Raw genomic sequence first — 20,452 nt, forward strand, 5'->3', positions numbered from 1 at the left:
ACCCCTTGCTGTCACAGCAGTCTTCCCGTCTAAAACTGTGGCACTGGCACTTTGTTTTGACATATGATGTTACTCTGCAATATCATAGAATCATAGTCATGGAATGGTCTGGGTTGGAAGGGACCCCAAGGATCATGGAGTTCCAACCCCCCTTCCACAGCCTCCAGGCCTGGATCTACACAAGGCTGCCCAGGGCCCCATCCAACCTGGCCTTGAACACCTCCAGGGATGGGGCATCCACCACCTCTCTGGGCAGCCTGTTCCAGCACCTTACCACTCTCTCTGTAAAGAACTTCTCCCTAATATCTAAGATAAAGCTTCCCTCCCTTAGCTTTAAACCATTCCCCCTTGTCCTGCCATTGTCTACCCTTTTAAAAATTTGATTCCCCTCCTGTTTGTATGCTCCCTTCAGGTACTGAAAGGCTGCAATGAGGTCCCCCCGCAGCCTTTCCTTGTTCTCCAGGCTGAACAAGCCCATCTCCCTCAGCTTCTCTTTGTAGGGGAGATGCTCCAGACCTCTAATCATCTTTGTGGCCTCCTCTGAACCCTCTCCAACAGTTCCACAACTTTCTTGTATTGTGGGTCCCAGATCTGGACACAGTACTCCAGATGGGGCCTCACGAGGGCAGAGAGGGACAATGACTTCCCCGTCCCTGCTGGCCACCCCTCTTCTGCTGGAGCCCAGGATACCATTGGCCTTCTGAGCTGCAAGAGCACACTGCTGGCTCATGTTAAGTTTCTCACCCACCAGAACATCCAGGTCCTTCTCAGCAGGGCTAGTCTCAAGGACCTCTTCTCCCAGTCTGTATCTATGTCTGGGCTTCCTCTGGCCCAAGTGCAACACCTTACACTTTGCCGTGTTGAACCTCATTAGGTTCACCTGGGCCCACCTTTCAAGCCTGTCAAGATCCATCTGGATGGCATCTTCTTTTTTCACCTCTACACTTGAAAGGACACCTTGGATTTTTATTTCACTTACAAGATTCACTCCAGTCTGTTTCATCTGTGCCAACCATTTCAGAATTAATAAACGCACTTCATTTGTCTCATCTGTTTCTTACAGAATTTATAAACATTTTACATGTTTCTGTGTAATTTCATCTTCCTCCATACTTTCTTTTGTGAGAGTCTTCTACTGGATGCAATAGGATTCCCTGCAAATGTCAGATCTGATTTTAGGACTACCGCCCCACTTTATTCCTATATATTTTTAACCACACAAAAACAAACCAAATGAAACCAAACCAAAGAACATTATTAGAAACCTCAAACTAGCACCAGTTTCTTTTCTTATCATTTGCTTAAGTTGAAGCCTAAATAAAGCAAACGGTTTCTTACTCATCCATAGATTTGTTACATTTTCAGTGACAAAATGCTTATTAGAGTTACCAATTTTAAAATGTTCTATATGTGATACCTTAATTTTCCCTTTTTTACATCTCTTTATTTCTTGACTCACTACCTGTGCCTCTTGGTCATCATCATGACATTTGCCTGGTTTGGCTTCCTTTGTCTTTCCTTCATACTTCAACTGTCTTACAGGTCTGAATCACTCTACTCTCAAAGGAAACTGAACAACAGATAGAGGTGAGGTTAATATCCATGCCATTTAACTTCATCTCAGGAAAAAGTTAGATATTTAGCCTAACTAAACTGTCTTACTTACCTCTGTCATTAACACAAAGAGAATGACACTTCCAGCCTGTAATATAATCTACACAAGTTTCTAACCTAGGTAGAATAAATCAGATTCTGAGGAGATTTTCTCTGGAGATCTTCAGCTCTTTCCTTTATTCTTGTGAGAGAATGGATACTGACTTTAACTAGATGCCTCCCATACAGATATCTGAATTTAGAAGAGGCAACACTTATGCTTCCCATTTTCCCTAAAATCTGACACTCAACAAAACTCACCCTATATAACAAGACACAAATACGTTCTTTCATGCATTTGAAATCTACTGCCTGTTGTTTGACAAAGGTTTTTAAAAAAGGTAGATGTTTGTGATGCCGTCTGCCAGCTGAACATCACCATTCATTAATTCACCTTTGGAGTTCTCATTCTTTTCCTCACTTCCAACCTCCCTCGCCTGTCTCTTGAAAACAGGGTATCTGGCAACAGAGTGCAAACATGAAATCTTGAAGAAGTCATGAAATAACATAGTGGGTGAACCAAAGTATGGAACAGAAAGGTACATAATGCACATTCTGCTTTCTTTTGTTAGGGATAAATCACAGTTACTGAGTTTTGCATCATTTGTGGTTATGGTAATATTATGTAGACTTGAAAAAACAACGGCTTTAGACAGCATGTGGAGCCACAGTTCCTGGCAGTTTGGGGTTTGATTGCTCTTAGATGCTAGCTGTGATGGATTAGATATGGACAGCAATGGTGTAATTTACCTGAGTGGGAGAAATGAGTTTCAGCATCTTGGAACAGAGAGGTCTTAAAGCACTCTACGTTCTGAACAACTGTTTTAACAGTCTGCTTATATGTGGGTAACAGTTTTTAAATGAAAATTGCAATTCAGTTGTCCATAGGTGCTTTTCAATGTGTATAACCATCTGGGAGTTAGACCCTACCAGCAACCATGAACCACATAAAGGAAAAAATTCACAGTGATCAAGCGTCACAGACATGGGAAAGAAAGTCCTCACTTGTCATGGTCACAGGCCTTACAGAGGTTACAGAATGAACAGCAGCAGATATGGACACAAATTCTTCGCTCTTTCTCTTTACAGTGGATCTCCTCTAGAGCACTAAACATGGTGCCACTGGTGGAGCAATGCAGGTGTTTAAGAAAGGACTGTATGGTAATGCAGACATCTGTTTGGTTGGGTCTCATGAAGATCCATATAAGCTGCTTGGAACGCACAGCCAAGCCTTGAGCAAACATTACCCTGATGCAGGCAAGTGACATCTAGAGATTCAGTACATTGGACTGAGAAATATCCTTACCTCAGCAGCATTTGTTTATAACTCAGGCATAATGTATGATGCAGTTTCTGAGTCGTGTGATTTATCCAAACATCTAAAAGAAAGACATAACTTTGCCAGAAGCTTATTCTGGGGTGTCAAAGCAGATTCTTTTTTTTTTCATCAATGGCTGACAATCCTGGCTCCTTTGCTGAAGAGGCTGTCAGTGCTTTTCAGAACATGTGCTTAAAAAAAATAAAAATCTCTGCACTAGGGGAAATATCTTAAAAGCAGTTGTGGAGAATTTTCTCAGAGTCTTGAAAATAACATATATTGTGAAACACTGTTCACAAGGGCATTGAAAATCAGTGCTGCTCTGTATAGTGTTTCTTGCAGAAAATCACACAATGTGATTACATACCTCTTGATAGGAGGTGTCAGCTCCTGTGTTACGGCCAAATTCTAACCTGGATAACTACCTTGTGCTTATCTAAATTCCCCTCACAATTTCAACTGAATAAGATCTATTGTTTTAGTTCACACCCTAAAATGCTGAAGTGCAGCATTACTGTACTTCTAACCAGAGAGGGCTGCATTTTGGTCATTACTTTTGTAAGAATTTTCACTTTCAGAGAGTGTTGGGCAAATTGTCATTGCATAGAAACTTGTCCTAGAATTTTTTCTAACATCAGAAATGGGAAGACTTGTAGCTAAAGGAAGCCACTATTAGGTAGAAAGCCTAAAAGGTTTGATGTCACTGAAGAAAAAAGAATTACATGCACACACACATCTAAGTCATAATTAATGTAATATATATCAGCATATATTCCATACACACTCAGAATTGATCTTATTAAAAAATCTTCTTTTCTGAAGCAGAGTAAAAAGTATGAAAGAAATGTCCATGATTTCTCCCTCTCTCCATATTTACAGTTTATGTTTGAATAATTTGCAAAGCCCTTCAGAGCCTTCTGCTGCTATACAATTGGCTAAATCAGAGCTGAACAGACAAAACAGGCAAGACCTATGCTTCATCAGCAGTCACGTCAATTAAAGCTTATATACTGTTGGGCTTAATCTAGAACTTCCTAAACTCAGCAGACATTTATGTTTATTAACTTGAATGCCAAGGCTACTGAGACACGTTTGTTTTCCTTCACCTTTATTTTTTAAAGAGAAAATATACTTCACAGAAGCTCCATTTGTGGTCATCACTTCAGTAAATGTAAGCATAAATCCTTCAGGCAAATGAGAAAGTTGATTTCTGAATGCAATTATTTTACTCTCATTAGGAAAAAAAAAAGGAAAAATGAGAAACAAAATCAGATAGTAAGCAACCTTATTTTTTCTAGTCACATCATGTACCCCGTGTTACGTCTTTTTCAGTCGGCCTGGTCTTCTGATATCTGGCAATAAATTCCCATTTATACATACTTCTGTGCTTTATCCCCTATCTTACAAATTCACAGTTAGTTTTCCTGTTCCAGTTCAGAAAGACCAGAGGTTAACAGATGAAAAAGATGTAGGGTAAAAAAGGCCATCAATCATGTAAATGAAAATCCTTATGGAAAAGGGTGGGCTTAAGGATGCAGAAGTAGCCTTTGCCTTGGCATTTCAGTGCTCTACTTTGGTTTTAGCCACTGCTTTCACATATTTTTGAACTATTGCTGTCTAGAGTCCTAGCTCTTAACCATTTTAATACAACCAGCTATTGAACCGATTTTAGTATCAAGCACAACATTTAAAGCATAAGAACAGGTGGGACATAGCACCAAGAATGTTCTAGAGAGTACAGTTTTCAGCTCAACAACTCATGTAAATGAAAAAGGGGGGGAAAAAGCATAAAAACACCACCTAGGCTTTCATTTAAGGCAAGTAGTCCAGATCTGGGCACCAAAAATTCTGGAAATTAAAGTCATGTTCTATCTGCTAGAAGGTACTAATTATAAAACAGATAACTTTAGTAATTTTAACACAATAGGAACAAATCCCAGAATTATGAGCTTAACCTGTAAAAGGACTGCTTCAGAGTTCAACACACATGAACTTTCATCCTCACATAAGTTGTGGACACCACTGTTCTGGGACAGAATTTATGTTATGTGAACTTCATTTAGCTTAAGTACATTACCCAAATCAAATTAAGTCAAGTCCCCAAAGACAAATTTAAAATTTTACACATATTCCTCACTTGACTTTGTTACACAGTTGAGTTTGTTAGTAATTAAATGCTGACAGGAACATCCAATTTAAACGCAAAGGATCAGAGTGTAAGTAACTACTGAATATGCAAAAAGAGGAAAACAAAGGGGGAAAAATACTATTTGGATAAATTTTTATACATCAATGTAGTAACAAATGAGCTAATCTATGAAGGCCATAGCCCTTTGACTCTTGCATAAATTAATAAACCTTTAATGATGTTTTGTGATCTCATATCACAAGCCCCCTTGTTTCTACCGAAAAAAGCCAACTGCGAGTGGTAGGTTTAGTTTCCAGGACACTTCTCCCTGAGATCATAGAATCATAGAATTGTAGGGGTTGGAAGGGACCTTGAGAGATCACCGGGTCCAACCCCCCTGCCAAAGCAGGTTCCCTATCTCATATCACTCAGATAGGCATCCAGACGAGACTTGAATACCTCCAGAGCAGGAGACTCCACCACCTCCCTGGGCAGCCTGTCCCAGGGCTCTGTCACCCTTACTGTGAAAAAGTTTTTCCGCATGTTGGTGCGGAACTTCCTGTGCTCCAATTTGCAGCCATTGCCCCTTGTCCTGTCTCCACAGATGACATGGCAATGCAACCATGGAAAGGAACTTCTTGTCTATATGTAGTTTATTCTTAAAGGCTAATACAGAAGAGAGAAAGCAAAATGTCTTTCCAAAATACATGCCTACAGAGATTGTTCACAATCTGAATTGACCTATTTGTTTTTCCAGTACTAAAGGTCTTTTGTACATTTTCTGACCAAAGTGTAAATTTCTACAACAGAGTTTTGTTCCTCAAATCCTTTAAAAATAACAAAAATAACCCCCCCTGCTAGTGCCAATATTCCTATCTGGTCATTGGTTAGGTTCCAGACTCTGACTTTTCCTTCACACACCTGACTGTGTGTAAAGAGACAAAGTTAACGATATTGCTACTAGGCCAAGTCAGGCGAATAATTTTATCTACATTCAGTTCGCCAGCTGTAACATATTTCTTTACCTTACTGGGAATATTATAAGGATAAATTAATTTAAAATCTGGAGATGCTGAGAATGCACAGCAATGAGTTCCAAAGAGAAAACAATTAAATAAAGCAGCTGAGTGTGTAAACCACCGCTGACCAGTGTTTCTTACACCACTCCACTACTGCCCCCGGACAGAAAATACAACTGGACAACAGGCAAAGAATTATATGTGCTATATACCCTTTGCTGCGCTTTACATTAAAACTCTTAAGCAAGTGTTCTCATTCCCACAGTCTCCATACGGTCAAAATGGTTTTGCGCAATTCTTAATAACAGTTTCCTAAACAATGCAACCTGCTTGTCTATCCCAGAATGATGGGTGGGTTGTGATTTAGTAGTTATGGGTTTCAGCAGCACCTAAGTAAAAGACTGTTGGTTGTTTATAGTTACTTTTCTGTTAAATGGAAAATTACACTCTCCAAAAAAAGACTAAGTTATTGGCATTATTCCAACATGGTACTGACTGACAAATGCCAATTTACTTGTCATCATATTCAGCATGCCAGTATTAACATTTTCCTAACTGATTTAGAGTTTTTCTCACATACCAAATTTTAATAGCACCTCCTTAGGGTTATGAACATGTATTTACTATGTGATAGGTTGAAAAAATAAAAGAAAATCCACATTTATTCATTATCGTATATATAATTTACGTTGGGTAAACTGGAAAATGCTTTCAAGAATCAACTAACATGAAAAGCATATTTGATAAACATGAATCTTTTTTATAATTTATATGCTGTTTTTCCAGGTTTCTGCAATATGTTCTGACTTATATCAGGGTACATTATGATTTAAATATAAAGATTTTTTTAAAAATTAATCATAAATACTACACAAAGTGAGATCTAAAAGATCCTAAAAAGACAAGAGGACAATTAAATATATAACTGGAAAATGTGCAGAATCGTAGCTGTAAGCACAGAGAATCGAAAGCAGATATACTCTATTTCTGAGTTTCAGCAGTGGAAAAAAGGATTGTACGTGCACTCATATATTAACCTTTCTAACCTGTCAAAATCACACACTCAGTACACCAGACCCAGCAAGCAGTTACAGCCAAAACCTAACTGCCAATTTCTTTTGATTTAAGAATAGAAATTTAGAGGTCTCTTTTTAAATTTTATTTTTTCTTGAATGTGGAGAAATACACAACAGGTTTTAAAACTGAGGAAACCATAAAAGCAAAGGAAGAACAAAAGGACTTGCAGAAAGTGTATGCACTTGCATATTATCATTCTCTTGAGTGCTTCATAACTTGCAGTGGCTGAAATACTGATATTTGATTCATGCCTGGGAAGGGAATGAACACTTTCTTGTGTTTAGCTGGGTTTAGCAGTAATAACACACTGAGGTCTGTGGGCTTTACTTCAGCTTAGTGGAACACTTTGAATTAGCCACTGTCAAAACCACTTGACTGGCTGCTCAGTGTACCCTCATACACAGCAGTGTGCAACCAGCCAATCACAATGCAGAATATTAACAAGGTCATGGTAGTGTAAGACACTCCTATAACTCAGAGATTACAAAAGACATTAAAATTCTGATACCCCATTCATAAGGAAAAGATTGTAATGAGAACAGAGAATGGCACAACATTAATTCATTGTGTGACAAAGAATATAATGAGAATGGGAAATAGTACAAACATAACTCATTCTTGTTACAGCTTTAAGATTGTAATGTCATGGTTCATATCACATACTTAGGAAGAAAGGTATGGCAGGAGAAGAGTTGCAATATTAAGCATAGTTAATCTGAATGCACTACACATTATTATATATGCAATATAATAAAAATTTGAAACATTAGTTAGAAATGGTTTGTTAAAATTGTTATAATTTCTCCATAAATTTTTGTTAACATTTTATTAATGCTGTTGATATGAAGGGTTGCAGTGTATATGTATACTTATAAACAGAACTGTCCTCACAATGTTTTTACTCATGTATATCTTTAGAAATCAATTACAATTAAAAATAAACATATTGAGGACAGTATCTGTGCCTTTCCTGATACACATTATGAATCTGCCAAGACAGAGGCAGTGATGTTTAGTCATTTTTTCTGCCACAGTGAAATGAAATAAAATCATGAAAAAGTGATGCATTTACCTCCTGAAATTATGGAATAATTTTAGTTATTGCTCATCTACTACTCAGCAATGTGCCATATCCTACCTAATGTAACTGAAGCATTTAACTGATAAGACATTAAAAATCTTTGACCAGCTCAGAGTCTGCCAAAGCCCAAAACAACCTCTTTTATTCATCAGGTTCTATGCAAGATCACCAAATCAATGCATTTTATTTTTGTTTTAAAGGTAAGTCATTAACTTTGTGGTCATTTCTGTTAAATAAAACCAGAACCATTCTCAAAGACACTCCCAGTGTATTGAATTTCAATAAAGCAATAGTATCAGATGTTATCTGCTTACTTGCTTTGACACTGTTGTCTGGTTCTATGTATTGTCTCTGACCTTTGACTGGGCACATCCAAGACCAGCAGCGAGGACTTCAGCACAACTTTTGTAAAGTTTGTTTGATCTAAATTGAGCTCCAAATGTTTGTAGGGTTTCAAAAGATCACTTTCAAAGATCCATACCTAGTGCAGGGAATGAAGAACAACCTGTAACTGCTGTATACTTTTGCAATGCTCAGGCTGTATTGAGTACATTCAAGATTAAATAACAACAATAATATTAACAACAATATTTCTTGGTTAGCCTTATATAAAGGTTTCTCAGAAGAAACTAAAAGAATTACCTTCTAGGTTATAGAGTAGATACTGCACTTGGAGCATCAGTGGGAAATCACTGCCATCTGAAGGATCTTGGTATCATAACCAAACACAGAACCTTAAAAGTATAGCAGAATTCCAGAAACTTTATCCAAGAGCATGCTTCATAAGAGACCTGACAAATCTTTAATAATCTAAGATCTCTTAAATTTTCCAACTCCACCCCTGTGTACAAGTGTGTTGCTCTTGCTTTGGTTCTGTATTGTCATGGGATATGTAACTCCTTGCATGTTTGCAGAGATTGCATTTTACCAATTCTTATTTGTCAGCATTCATACTCCAAACATCTTAGTTCTACATTCAAATACGGTTTTGACCCCTTGACTATCCAATGGAAACTTCCATTCCACTTATTTACATATGAACGTATAATGTCAAGGGAAAGGTAGATGATTATTTGGTTTTATCACATAAATCAACTGCCAACAGGCAACTGAAAAGCAGATTTGTAACTTAAAGATGATATTTACATCGAAGGTCAGACAGGCAGCATTTTTAAGTGGTTCTAGAGGTGCTCTAGAACAGCTCCACCCTTCTTCCTTAACAGAGAAACTCCATTTCCCCACTGCTTCTATACATCGCAGAACCAAAGACAAACAGATGTTGGAAGACGAATGTAGAGGAAATATCAAAAATAATTTAATCTTGAATTAGAAACAAAATGCAATGAAAAGAACAGGTCTTAAATTGAAAGAAAATCTACATGTTTTCTGCTAAAAAGATTTTGAAATTAATCAACATCTAAATAGGATTGTTCATTGTTCATTCAATATTCATAATATTTCAATTAGATTTATTGTGATGAAAACAAAAGCTGCTTTCTTTTTTCTGTCCTTCAATGTGAAAGCTATGATATTAACAATATTGTAAAATTATGGATTAGACTTAGACCATTGATTTGCCCAGAAGACAATTGTTTCTCAAGAATCATAGTTCTATTTTCAGAATATTGGTTAAAATGTAAAGGAAATTGCTTTTGTGTGGTTACTGCTTTTTCTAGTCGAGGTGGATTAATTTGATCCTATATTTGTATGAATAAGTACGTTCCAAAAAGTGGAAAATATGTTTTTATAGTGTTAGTTACATTTTAGTATCCGCATTACATCCGGGTGCATTGTCAAAACGAGACAGGTGTAAAGACCATGAGCAAAGGAAAAAATGTGATTGTCTGAAGGATGTTATGACAGTTCTGTATGCATAATACATGCATCCCAGGAGGCAATTCTGCATCTGTTACATATATTTATGTATTTTTACTTGTACTTTTGGAGATATTTAGTATTTATGTTGATAGATTCTTTCCCCTTAAAGACAATAAAGGAAAACATGTAACAAGGGTACAATTTTGTTAGGCAGTGAAGAGAGCAGGGTGTGAAAGTTGTACACGTGGTAGGCTCTGTGAAGGTTAAGAAATTTTTATTCTCAACATTTAGTAGCCTTTCTGTAGTGGCTTTCAAAATGCTTTCAAAACAAGCCTCTAATATATTTGATCTATGTGCAGCTAAAGTATGTTTCTGTTCATTAGAATGACTGAGGGTAAGAAAACAATTGCTAGATGTTAAAGACTAACACAGAAAGGATGAAGACATTTGTGAGTGAAAAGAAAAATCCTGAAGTCTCAGGGAATGAAGAAAGTGATGATAAATGAAAGCAACAACACAAGGGTAAAGAGACAGAAAAGATAAAATGGCTAAGGAGACAGTTTTATACAACTAACTGTTTGAAGAAACAACACACTACACACTGTGTTGCACTGTAATGACATCTCCTGACCATTGAATTTTGTATGAAGAGATAGATGAGCCTTCTACTAGCTTCCATTACACAGCAGGTATTTTTTAGTCTCTGATACACAGGAGATTTGAAAAACAACCTTCTTCAGAAAATTCTTAGATAAATTCAGAGGACAAAGGATATTTCTGCTGTTAAATTTTGACTCTTTGAAAGTAAGTTCTGTACAGCCTTCTTTCAATGTTAGAAGAGCATCTGCAGAAAGAAACAAATAGAAAGGTGTGCCTCAAGGCATAAACCAGAAAGAAGCTCCAACTTTCAGTTGTATGCAATTCTACAATTGTGTCTTATATGTTTTTTTGAAGTTTCTTTTAAAACATCTTCTATCAGTCACTGATGGAGAAAGGCTTTTACACCAGATGAACTGCTAATCTGCTATGTCAGTCATTACATATAAAGTTAAAAAAAAACCCTAACATGTTAAAGACAGAAATATGAAGCAATACTTGACAGTGAAAACATAAATTTAATGGATAATATATTCTACTTCCATCCATTTCAAAGCGATTCTCATTTAAGAAGAGCAGAAGAAATGGAGATCCTTTGAGGAATTTAAGACACCCCACAAAAGTTGGTAAAAAAGTTATTGCTACTAACTAGGTGATAAAAGTATATTTTCATATATTATTGATAAAAAACCCTCTAACAATTCATATTTCCTTTAGCTGGAAAGAATAAGTCAGAAAGTTACCAAATTGTACCCCTGTTGACTAAATACAGTTCATAAAAGAGATCTACAGTACAGCATAAATCATAAATAATGTTATGCTGTCCCCATGAGACGAACCTTTGGGGAAGATGACTGACCTGGATAAAGAGGGAGCTTTTGATGGAACTCAGGAAAAAAAAAGGGAAGAGCTGGCAAAACAAGAAGAATACAGGGATCTTGTTAGGTCATGCAGATAGAAAATTAGAAAAGCAAAGCCCAGCTAGAAATCAGTCTGTCCACTGTTGTAAGAGATAACACAAAGTGTTTTTATAAATACATTAGCAACAAAAAGTGAGCTAAAGAGAACCTCCATCCCTTACAGGATGTGAAGGGGACCATGGCCACCAAGAATGAGGAAAAGGCTAAGGTACTTAATACCTTCTTTGCCTCAGTCTTTATTAGCCAGACCAGTTGTCCACAGGGCATTCAGCCCCCTAAGCTGAAAGACAGGGATGGAGAGCAGAATGAAACTACCATAATCCAGGAGGAAGCAGTCTACAGCCTACTATGCCACCGGGATACTCACAAATCCATGGGGATGGATGGGATACACCCGAGTACTGAGGGAGCTGGTGGAGGAACTTGCCAAGCTCTATCATTTATCAACAGTCCTGGTTAACAGGTGAAATCCCAGACAACTGGAGGTTTGCCAATGAGATGCCCATCTACAAGATGCACCTATTTATCAAATTTCTTTGCCCTTAGTAAAATCAGTTCTACTAGGATGCTCAGGCATGTTTTAGCACAAGACCCAGAAGCCAGAAAGCTGGGTATTCTTACACAAAGTATTTTCAGCTGGTTTCCTTTTTCATTGGAATAAGAGTTTAGGTCACCTTAAGGTAACTGACCAATAGAAAAAAATAGAGCTTTGTAACATTAAAGCTTTTCTGAACAGGTGGTTGGGTTTTGCTTTGGACATTCTACAGAAGAATAGTATTCTCTGAAGGTCCAACATATTTCATTGCAGGTAGGGCAAAAGATTAATTTTACCCATTAAAGTAGCTCCATAAGCAAATGCAAGTTACTTTGTGAATTCTGAAACTTTGATTTTTCTAGCATTCTTGCTAAAAATCTCTATTCATCAGTAGAAGATAAATTAATGGGTTGCAGATGAAGACATCAATTTACGATGTTTAAACCACACAATTAATTGGCATGTGAAAAGTTAAAGAGTGAGTCAACTATAGAACATAAAAATGTATAAGCACATAAACTATAGCACTCTTTTCCATGGCTTAAGAGGCATCATGCCATCCACTTCATTAATCAAGGGTATGCCCCAGGTTTCAACACTTGATGATTTACAGTCATTCTCCATACATGCTCAACTATAAGAAGATGAAGTTCTCTCTACGTTGGAGCGATCATAAGACACAGATCTCAAATTTGAAACGCCAATTTTAATAAGCCACCTTGCTTTTTTTAGTGGTTTCATGGATTCTAATTATCCTAATCAAGAATAGGGCTGGTACTGCTGACACAGTTCAAGCTGCAGTTGACAAAGATAATTCTAGTACTCAGAACTTTCTTATCTGTATTGTAGCCAATAGTGTTGATTATGATGGTTCTTTATGAAGGAAGGCACCTATTTAGAAAATAGATTGACACCACACCTGATTAGTAATCACTGCAATGTCCAGGAGACAGTGAACAGAAATAAATGACTCTGGCTTCCTGGTTTGAAATCTACTAGTGCCTCAGGGGTAAAAGGCTGTTTGCAGGAAAAGCTGAACATAAGTAGAGAATTCTAGCAAGAAGGAGAGAAAAAGAACAGCAGAGAAGGGAAGAAGAAGGAAAAAGGATATAAAATCTTGCTCAAAAAAAAAGTTATTTTTTAATTAATGGGCCATGCATCACTTCCAAACTCTCACGTTCATGTTTGCACTGTAATGTGTTCAGAATACTTGAGGGGCAAAGTAAAGAAGTATTACTCATCCTCAGTGTCCATGGCAGGATAAGAACTGTGGCATACTATAATCAGGAGTAAGAGACCATGACATTGTGATACGCCATGGGTAGTTTCAATTTTGTTGTGTATAAAGTCCTACTGTGGTCCAGCTAACTCAGAGGCATAACATAATTCATCCATGACCTAAGCATATGCTTTATTTATCAGCCTATACACAATCCTGATAGTACTCTCTGTCTTCCTACAGAATCTGTGCTGTTTTCTTTTCAATCCACTGTCAAGAGAGAGAACTGACCCAGAGGGATAGAGATCTCTCCTCTGGAGTTCCCCACTCATTGCGGCTACCCAACTAAATAAGTCTATTTCCTTATGACCTAAGGCCATGTTAATGAGAAGTAACTCTTGTAATTAGAGACTCTGTGGTGGTCCAAACCACCATCGCTAGCCAGCAGAGAGTATGAGCTACTGACCTTCAGATCCAAGTGGAGAATGTAATGCTGGTTCAAGTAGTGGACCTCGTGGTGCCCAGTGAGTGGAGGAGACTTGGCCGGGGCTTGTGCAAGCTGTGGCTGGTGGTGGACTACTTGGTGTGCACTGCCTCTGTCTTCAACATCGTTCTTATCAGCTTCAACCAGCTCATCTCTGTCACCAAAGCGGCAAGGGCTGGGCGAGTGAGGGGGCTGCAGGGGCTCCACAGCTGCCCTTTCAGGGAGGATGGGCTGCTTGGGGCACCTGGCTCTCGCACATCAATCAAACACCACAGGAGACAGGGGGACTGAGGCAGCTCCCCTGTGCCCTGGAAATATTGCAGGGGTGATTGGCTTTGGCAGACAAGACAATTGAATCTCACTTGAATATGGGAAGAGGTACTCTGGTTTAGAAACAGGTACAGTTTGTCCATGCTGCTGTTGCAGCTAGAAGGGAACAAGGTGTGCTTATTTCCTCACCAGCCACACTTGGATAAGCTTAAGTAGTATTACCCAGCTGAAGCAGATCATGTCCCTCAGAACATAGCAGCACACCTGCTGGAAACTGATAACCCAAGCCAGCCTAGCTGCATCCTAGCACAAAGGGATTTCCTTGCAATGGGTATCAACCCCTCAGGGAAAGTTAGATGTACACAGCGGTGATGGTTCCAGAGAGGCACTGCTGAAATCAAAAGAGCTTCATTTTCACCTGGACCATCCCACCTCAGAGTATTTTGGATGGAGAAGAAAAAAAAATAAACCTGGTAATAGGTTTTACTCTTCTACACACATTTTTTGCTTGTTCTTCAGCCTCCTGTTCCACCCCCATTTCCTTAAAACATGAATTCACCTTCATGGCTCAATTCCACTTGGAGGAAATGATAACGTTTTTGGCAAAGCCATTTTAGTGGCACCGTCCCAAATCTGACCCCAACTTCATCCCAGATTTCTGCATGAGAAATATTGTGACTGTTTGTGGAAGGATCACTTTTAAAAGTCCAAAGAAAAATTTGCTGTAACTCTCCACTATCCCTTTTCTTCCCATGTTCCTTCACAATCCTGTTGATTACATTCATCCCCACAGTTCTCAGCCGCTCACCTTCCTCCTGCGAGAGGCACTGGGGCGCCGGTAGCGCTTCCTGTCAGCGTTCTGCCCTGAGTTCAGCTGAGCCGCGGCACCGGATCGCAGCGAGTCGTGTCAGTGCCCCGCACTGGGCGCCATTGGTGGCGTATTGAAAGGCCCGGACTGCGATCGCGGTGGATCGAAGACACCTTTAATAACAACTGAGCAAGCTTTTATCCCCTCTCATGGCTGAGGCAGCAGCCTCCAGTCAGGTTTCTGGACTTTTCATTAATACAAGAACCACAACATTCCTATACAAAAGGTTGTCCCAGGAGCGTCCTCCTGTCTGCACCTTCCTTACCGTGACGCACAAATCACATCTCTACACGACCCTCTTTTCTACTTTTTCTCTTGCTTTTGCAGCTTCTCTCCAACGATGGGCATGGGTGCTGCCCTGACTGTGGTCCAGCAGGACCCTCATGTCCATTACCATGGTCAGGGCCAGGCATGGAGCAGTCTGGCCCCAAGAGCATTGCAAGAGAGGATGCCACTCCCAATTAGGTGCTCTCCAATTAACGCCTGCCAGGGATTTATTGCACCCAGCGTGTGCCCGCGGGCAGGCTGGGCTCTGCAAGGGGCTCCTGGCACCATTGCTGGCCCAGGGCAGCCCCGGCTTCGGAGAGGCGCTCCGGTCACCGGTGGGACAGGGACGTGGGTGGCACCCGGGGGCCCCTCATGCCCGGGCACCGTCCCCCTCCCCGGCCTGACAAGGTCACCCTGGGCAATGCCTGCACCAGGGCCGTGCCGGTGCCCTGACAATGGCCCCTTCCCCTGGTGCCCTGGGAATGCCCCATTCCCCTGGACCCTCCCTCCGCTGAAGAAGCAGCAGATGTCGCTGGGGAGCCAGGTTGGACCCACAGTCTCTGGACCATCCCCCGCCCCCCCACCCCCCCGAAACCAGCTCCCGCCGACCCACCCCCCACCCCGGCCCCAGTGCGTCTCCGATTCCCAGGCAGCCTCCCCCCGCCCCCCTCCCACCGCTCACTTCATCTCGAGCGCTGCCACCTTCCTCTTCTCATAGAGCTTGTCATTCTGTGCCCGCACCACGCCAGGCGTCAGTGGCGCAGAGGTCGCTGCTGTCACCACCACACCCCAGCGTCTAATGAAAACAACTTTAATGAACCCCGGGTCATTAGCGCGCCGCTCCCCCGGTGTCACAGTTTTGTGTAGCTGGGTGCTGGGAGAGACATGGGACTGTAGAAAATGGTTGTTGTGAGGAGCTGCTGGAATTCTCTGTGGCCCCAAAGTGTAAATATTGGGCCAAAGCGCCTCTGTGAATCACATACAGGAGAAAAAAAAAAACCCTGCTGGCAGCTGCATTTTGCCACCAGAGAAGGGAGTGAGGAGATGTAACGAGCTGCGTAGACACGCAGGCTGGGGAGGGTTGGGGAGGAGGCGCCCCGGGTGTTGGAGAGAGAAAGATGCCCCTGCAGCCTGTGGAGAAACCCACGGTGGAGAGGGTGTTTCCCCCCACACACACAGTCCATGGAAAAGGCCAAGACCCCATCTGTGGCCAGTGGAGAGGCTCCACGCTGGATGGAACAGGTGGAGACACAGAGAAGAAGATGCTGTGACCCTACGTTGGAGCAAGCCTCTGCCAGCACTTGCAGCCCACAGAGATGAGTGAGAGAGAGATTTGCTGGGGGGAGGCTGGTGACCCCATGGAGGACTGGAGAGACATTGGGATTTATTACTGCCCGCCATAGCTGTGATCCACGGTGGGGCAGCTGATGAACAGGTAAAGCCCTGTGGGAAAGGACTCACATTGGAGAACTTTGTGGAGGACTGTCTGCTGTGGGTGGGACCCCACAGCATTTATTCCACACCCTCCCCCTGCTGCACCGTGGGGTCCCACCCATGGCTATTGATGTGCAGCAGGGGCTGGGGCCCTGGCACGCTGGCTCCCAGGAACCAGGATGGTTCCTGGCATCAGGTGGAACTGGGTATCCCATGGATTTAAATGGACTGACAGGGGTTTCAGCTCGCCCTGGGGGAGTGCAGGGCCCCATGGGTGGGCTCAGGGGCTGCTTCTCCTCCTCCTTCAGGGTTACACTGCCCAGACAGTCCTGGCACTGCCACCTCAGGCAAACATCCGCTCTGTATCGCTCCATCAGAGGGGCGAGGAGCTCCCGACCGCTCGCAATCAGGGGTGTCATCTCCACTCAGCCTTTGGCCAGCAACGGGAACACCCAGGGACTGGGAGCCAGAGCTCTCGTGTCCACAAGCCACCAGTTTCCAAGTCCCAGTGGCCACGTTCAAACCACCTTTGGGAACGCTCCACCATTGAAGCGGATTCCCAGTTTGCCCAGAACATGCCGGCACCGCAGGGACCACGGGCGGTGAACCACGACGGGCGACAGCCCCGCTGAGCCCGGGAAGGGGCCTGGGCTGGGGCTGCTTGCTGGTACCAGTGATTCAGTGACATGCAATAATGCTGAGGGGATGGATGTAGATAGAGTTTAACAGACAATTAATTAATAGAATGTCAACTGTTTGTCGTAAAACTTGCTGTCTGGCGTAAATCTTGGTGTTTGCTGTGGTGTGCATGAGTGAGTGATTGTGAAATCAAGTTACTGTAAACTAAGTAAAGGGCCCCAATTTGTAGTCCCGAATCCCTGTGAAGAGATTGGTTGGAACTTGTGGTAGATATTAGATGAAGGTTGAGATCAAAAACTTAATACAGATCTCGAAGAGCAATAAAACTAAGAGAAAGGAATATGTGGGAAATTAAATATTTCCACCGTGTCTAATCTAATTGATCCAAGATGTGGTGAATCGCATGCAAAGTTACTGTGAACCATATCCCTTCTTTGTCTACTATAAAGTTATGAGTCACGTGGTGTAGCAACTTTCTCCCCCTGATGTCCAATAGAGATACAGATAGAAACTCTTGATTAACTAAACAAAACTAATCTTTTTCAGTGCACAGAACTGTATAACTGAACAAAAACAAAACTTTATTACTATGCACAACTATAACAACAATAAAAAAGACACAATAAGAAAAATAATAAAAATAATAATAAGTGCTGACAATACAAAACATTCCATTTTAAAGCGTCGCTCCCACATATCCGCATCAGCTGGAGCAGAAGCCTGGGTCCTCTGCCTAGAATTAAAACAACAGAAAAGGAAAATTTAGATTCTTTCTAAATTATCTGAGCTTGAAGAGACCTTTTAGTCTCAGTAACACCCACCTGTCTGGTTGTTCCGGTGGGTAAAGCCGCACTCGTTTGAAAGGCGATGACAACCTGAAAGTCTAAGGACAAGGGGACAATATACCACTACAGCCATAGCAAGGACATTGTCCCTACTGCCTGGCTATAGTGCTGTAGAAAGGAACATCTACCACTCGTGGAGTTGTAGGCGCATCCTGTGATTCAGGCAAGGGAATTGGGGTCTCACCCCCACCAGCACCAGCCACTTTGTACTGCTCTGCTGCTTGACTGCGTGTTCACCTAACTGTGTTTTTGGAAACGCGCAGGCGCAGTTTTCCCCCTACATCCCCACAGAAAGTACTAGAAAGGGAAGGATCAAACTGTAACCGTCGCAGTCTAATCCTAAAATGATGGGTAACAATCAAAGTGGAGCCTCTAAGAAGAATCCCCTAGGGTGTGTGCTAGCCCACTGGAAGGAATTGGTGGGATCAGGAGGCACTGAAAATAAGAAAACAGTTATGAAATATTGTAATCAGTAGTGGCCTTGGGATAAATTAGAAGATGGGGCTCAATGGAACATTAGATTATAACACCTTATTACAATTGATGTTATTTCTAAGAAGAGAAGGAAAATGGGATGAAATTACATATCTGGATATGTTTTATACCCTCCAACACCATCCAGAGTGGCAAAGGGAGTGTGGATTAGTCCCACCACAAGATCCTATGGTACTAGCACTCGAGAGGGAGAATAAAAAACACAAAGGTAAACTGAGGCGGTGTTGCTCGACGTGCAGTATAGGGCAGAGGTGTACCAGACCCGATAAAATTTACCAGGTACCAGAACAGGATCTGAACGATAGTTTTAAGCCTCCCCCTCGGCTGCAGGAACAGGATGAGGACTCGGATGCAGCTTATACTTCTCAGCAAGTTAGAGAGTCTATTTTCCGCACGTCAATCTCACCTCTTTCCGGGGTGTAAACCTGACTCGCACGTTGTAGCGCTGTCCCGGAGTCAGGGTCCCGGCCGAGGGCAGCACCTGGAAGACACAGCGCTTGTTCTTCCACTGCTGGAGCAGCTTTTGTTTAATGTACAGTGGAAGATACTTGTCCACCTGGGCACAGGAAGGAACCTTGTGAGGTCTCTTTGGGCTGTGAAGACAGACCCTCAAGTTCCCACAGTGCTCTGAGACACCATCACGGCGCCAAGAGCACCCACATCCAGATCAGATGTGGCCACTACAGCCTAGAACTGGAGGGAAAACCTGTGGGCAGGGCAGGCAGACGGGCAGGCACCGTCCTTGGAGGAGGACGAATGGGTGAAGGTGGCAGAGAAGCGAAGCATCAGCTGCTCAACAAGTCCAGGTGAACCAGCCTTGCTCCATACCCTCCAATCTCCCTCCCACGAGCCGTCCCCATGCGGTGAGGCACCCACAGCGGCAGAAAAGGCACGAGAGGCACAGAAAACCCAACCGAGAAGTTACGTGGCCCGCGTCGTCTCTTCCTCCTTTTCACAATGGGCTCATTCACGGTGATGGAACAGGGGACCTGGAGTTGGTTGTTGAGCTGGATGGTTTCTTCCTGACTCTGTCCACACTGGACAGCAGCAAACTCCAGTCTGTCCCTGGACACGCAGACAGATGGCTCAGCCACACTGGCACGGAGGCAGATGGGAAATGTGGGGCCTTCTTCTGCCTAGTGAGGGGCAGAGCATCCAGCTGAAGGTCCAGGCAACATCTGCTGCTGCCCCCAACCTGACAGCTGCCTCAAAAGGCCGTGCTGGCACAAGGAGATGAGGAAGAATACACTACCTTGATGGGCAGGACAACATTCACTTCTCCCACCGGCAGGTTGGCACTCTGCGGGTCAAAGCGCACTTCAAAGGTCTCGGTCTCACAGAAGGGCAGGTTCTTCACGCAGCCCAGATCCACACTAAAACCTTGAATGGGTGAAAATAAAGCAGCTGAGATACACCAGCATCGTGAAATTGGTCACAAGTATCTTCAGACCATATGGGTGTCCACAGGACTGTCAGGCAGAAGGACCCTTTGTGTCTCCAGAGAAGACTGCCACTCCTTCTCTCTTGTCACCGCTCAAAGGGAAAGGAATTTCACAGCCTGAATTCAAGACCCGCAGGGTAAAACGGAAACCCATCAGCTGAGGAGCACCAGCAATTCCTTCACCAGGCCCCCAGGAAGGATGCGCAGATCTCTCCAAAGAACTTCCAGGGAAGATTCCCCTGTGCTGTGGTGCTGCTTGGAAGACAATTTAGAGGAGACACCTGACCACCCTTCAGACGCAGCAAGTCACCATCTGATGGTCCTCAAGGACCTGTTTTGAAAGC

General features: G+C 42.2%; 1 protein-coding gene across 1 annotated transcript in view; it reads right to left on the reverse strand.

Moving 5' to 3' along the window:
• Positions 1 to 17,887: 17,887 nt before the first annotated feature.
• The window catches only part of LOC311204387 (hydrocephalus-inducing protein-like), a gene marked incomplete at its 5' end in the record, with an annotated part of 39,830 nt that continues 37,265 nt past the window's right edge, over positions 17,888 to 20,452 (reverse strand). Inside the window, 5 exons of the mRNA XM_084280818.1 lie at positions 17,888 to 18,060; positions 18,149 to 18,210; positions 19,074 to 19,223; positions 19,582 to 19,803; positions 19,920 to 20,047. Of these exons, the coding sequence (XP_084136944.1) occupies positions 17,925 to 18,060; positions 18,149 to 18,210; positions 19,074 to 19,223; positions 19,582 to 19,803; positions 19,920 to 20,047 (698 nt within the window). The 3' untranslated portion in view covers positions 17,888 to 17,924. The remainder of the gene's footprint in view (positions 18,061 to 18,148; positions 18,211 to 19,073; positions 19,224 to 19,581; positions 19,804 to 19,919; positions 20,048 to 20,452) is intronic.

Source organism: Gallinula chloropus (genome assembly GCF_964237585.1).
Source record: "Gallinula chloropus genome assembly, contig: HAP1_SCAFFOLD_203, whole genome shotgun sequence".
NCBI lineage: Eukaryota > Metazoa > Chordata > Aves > Gruiformes > Rallidae > Gallinula > Gallinula chloropus.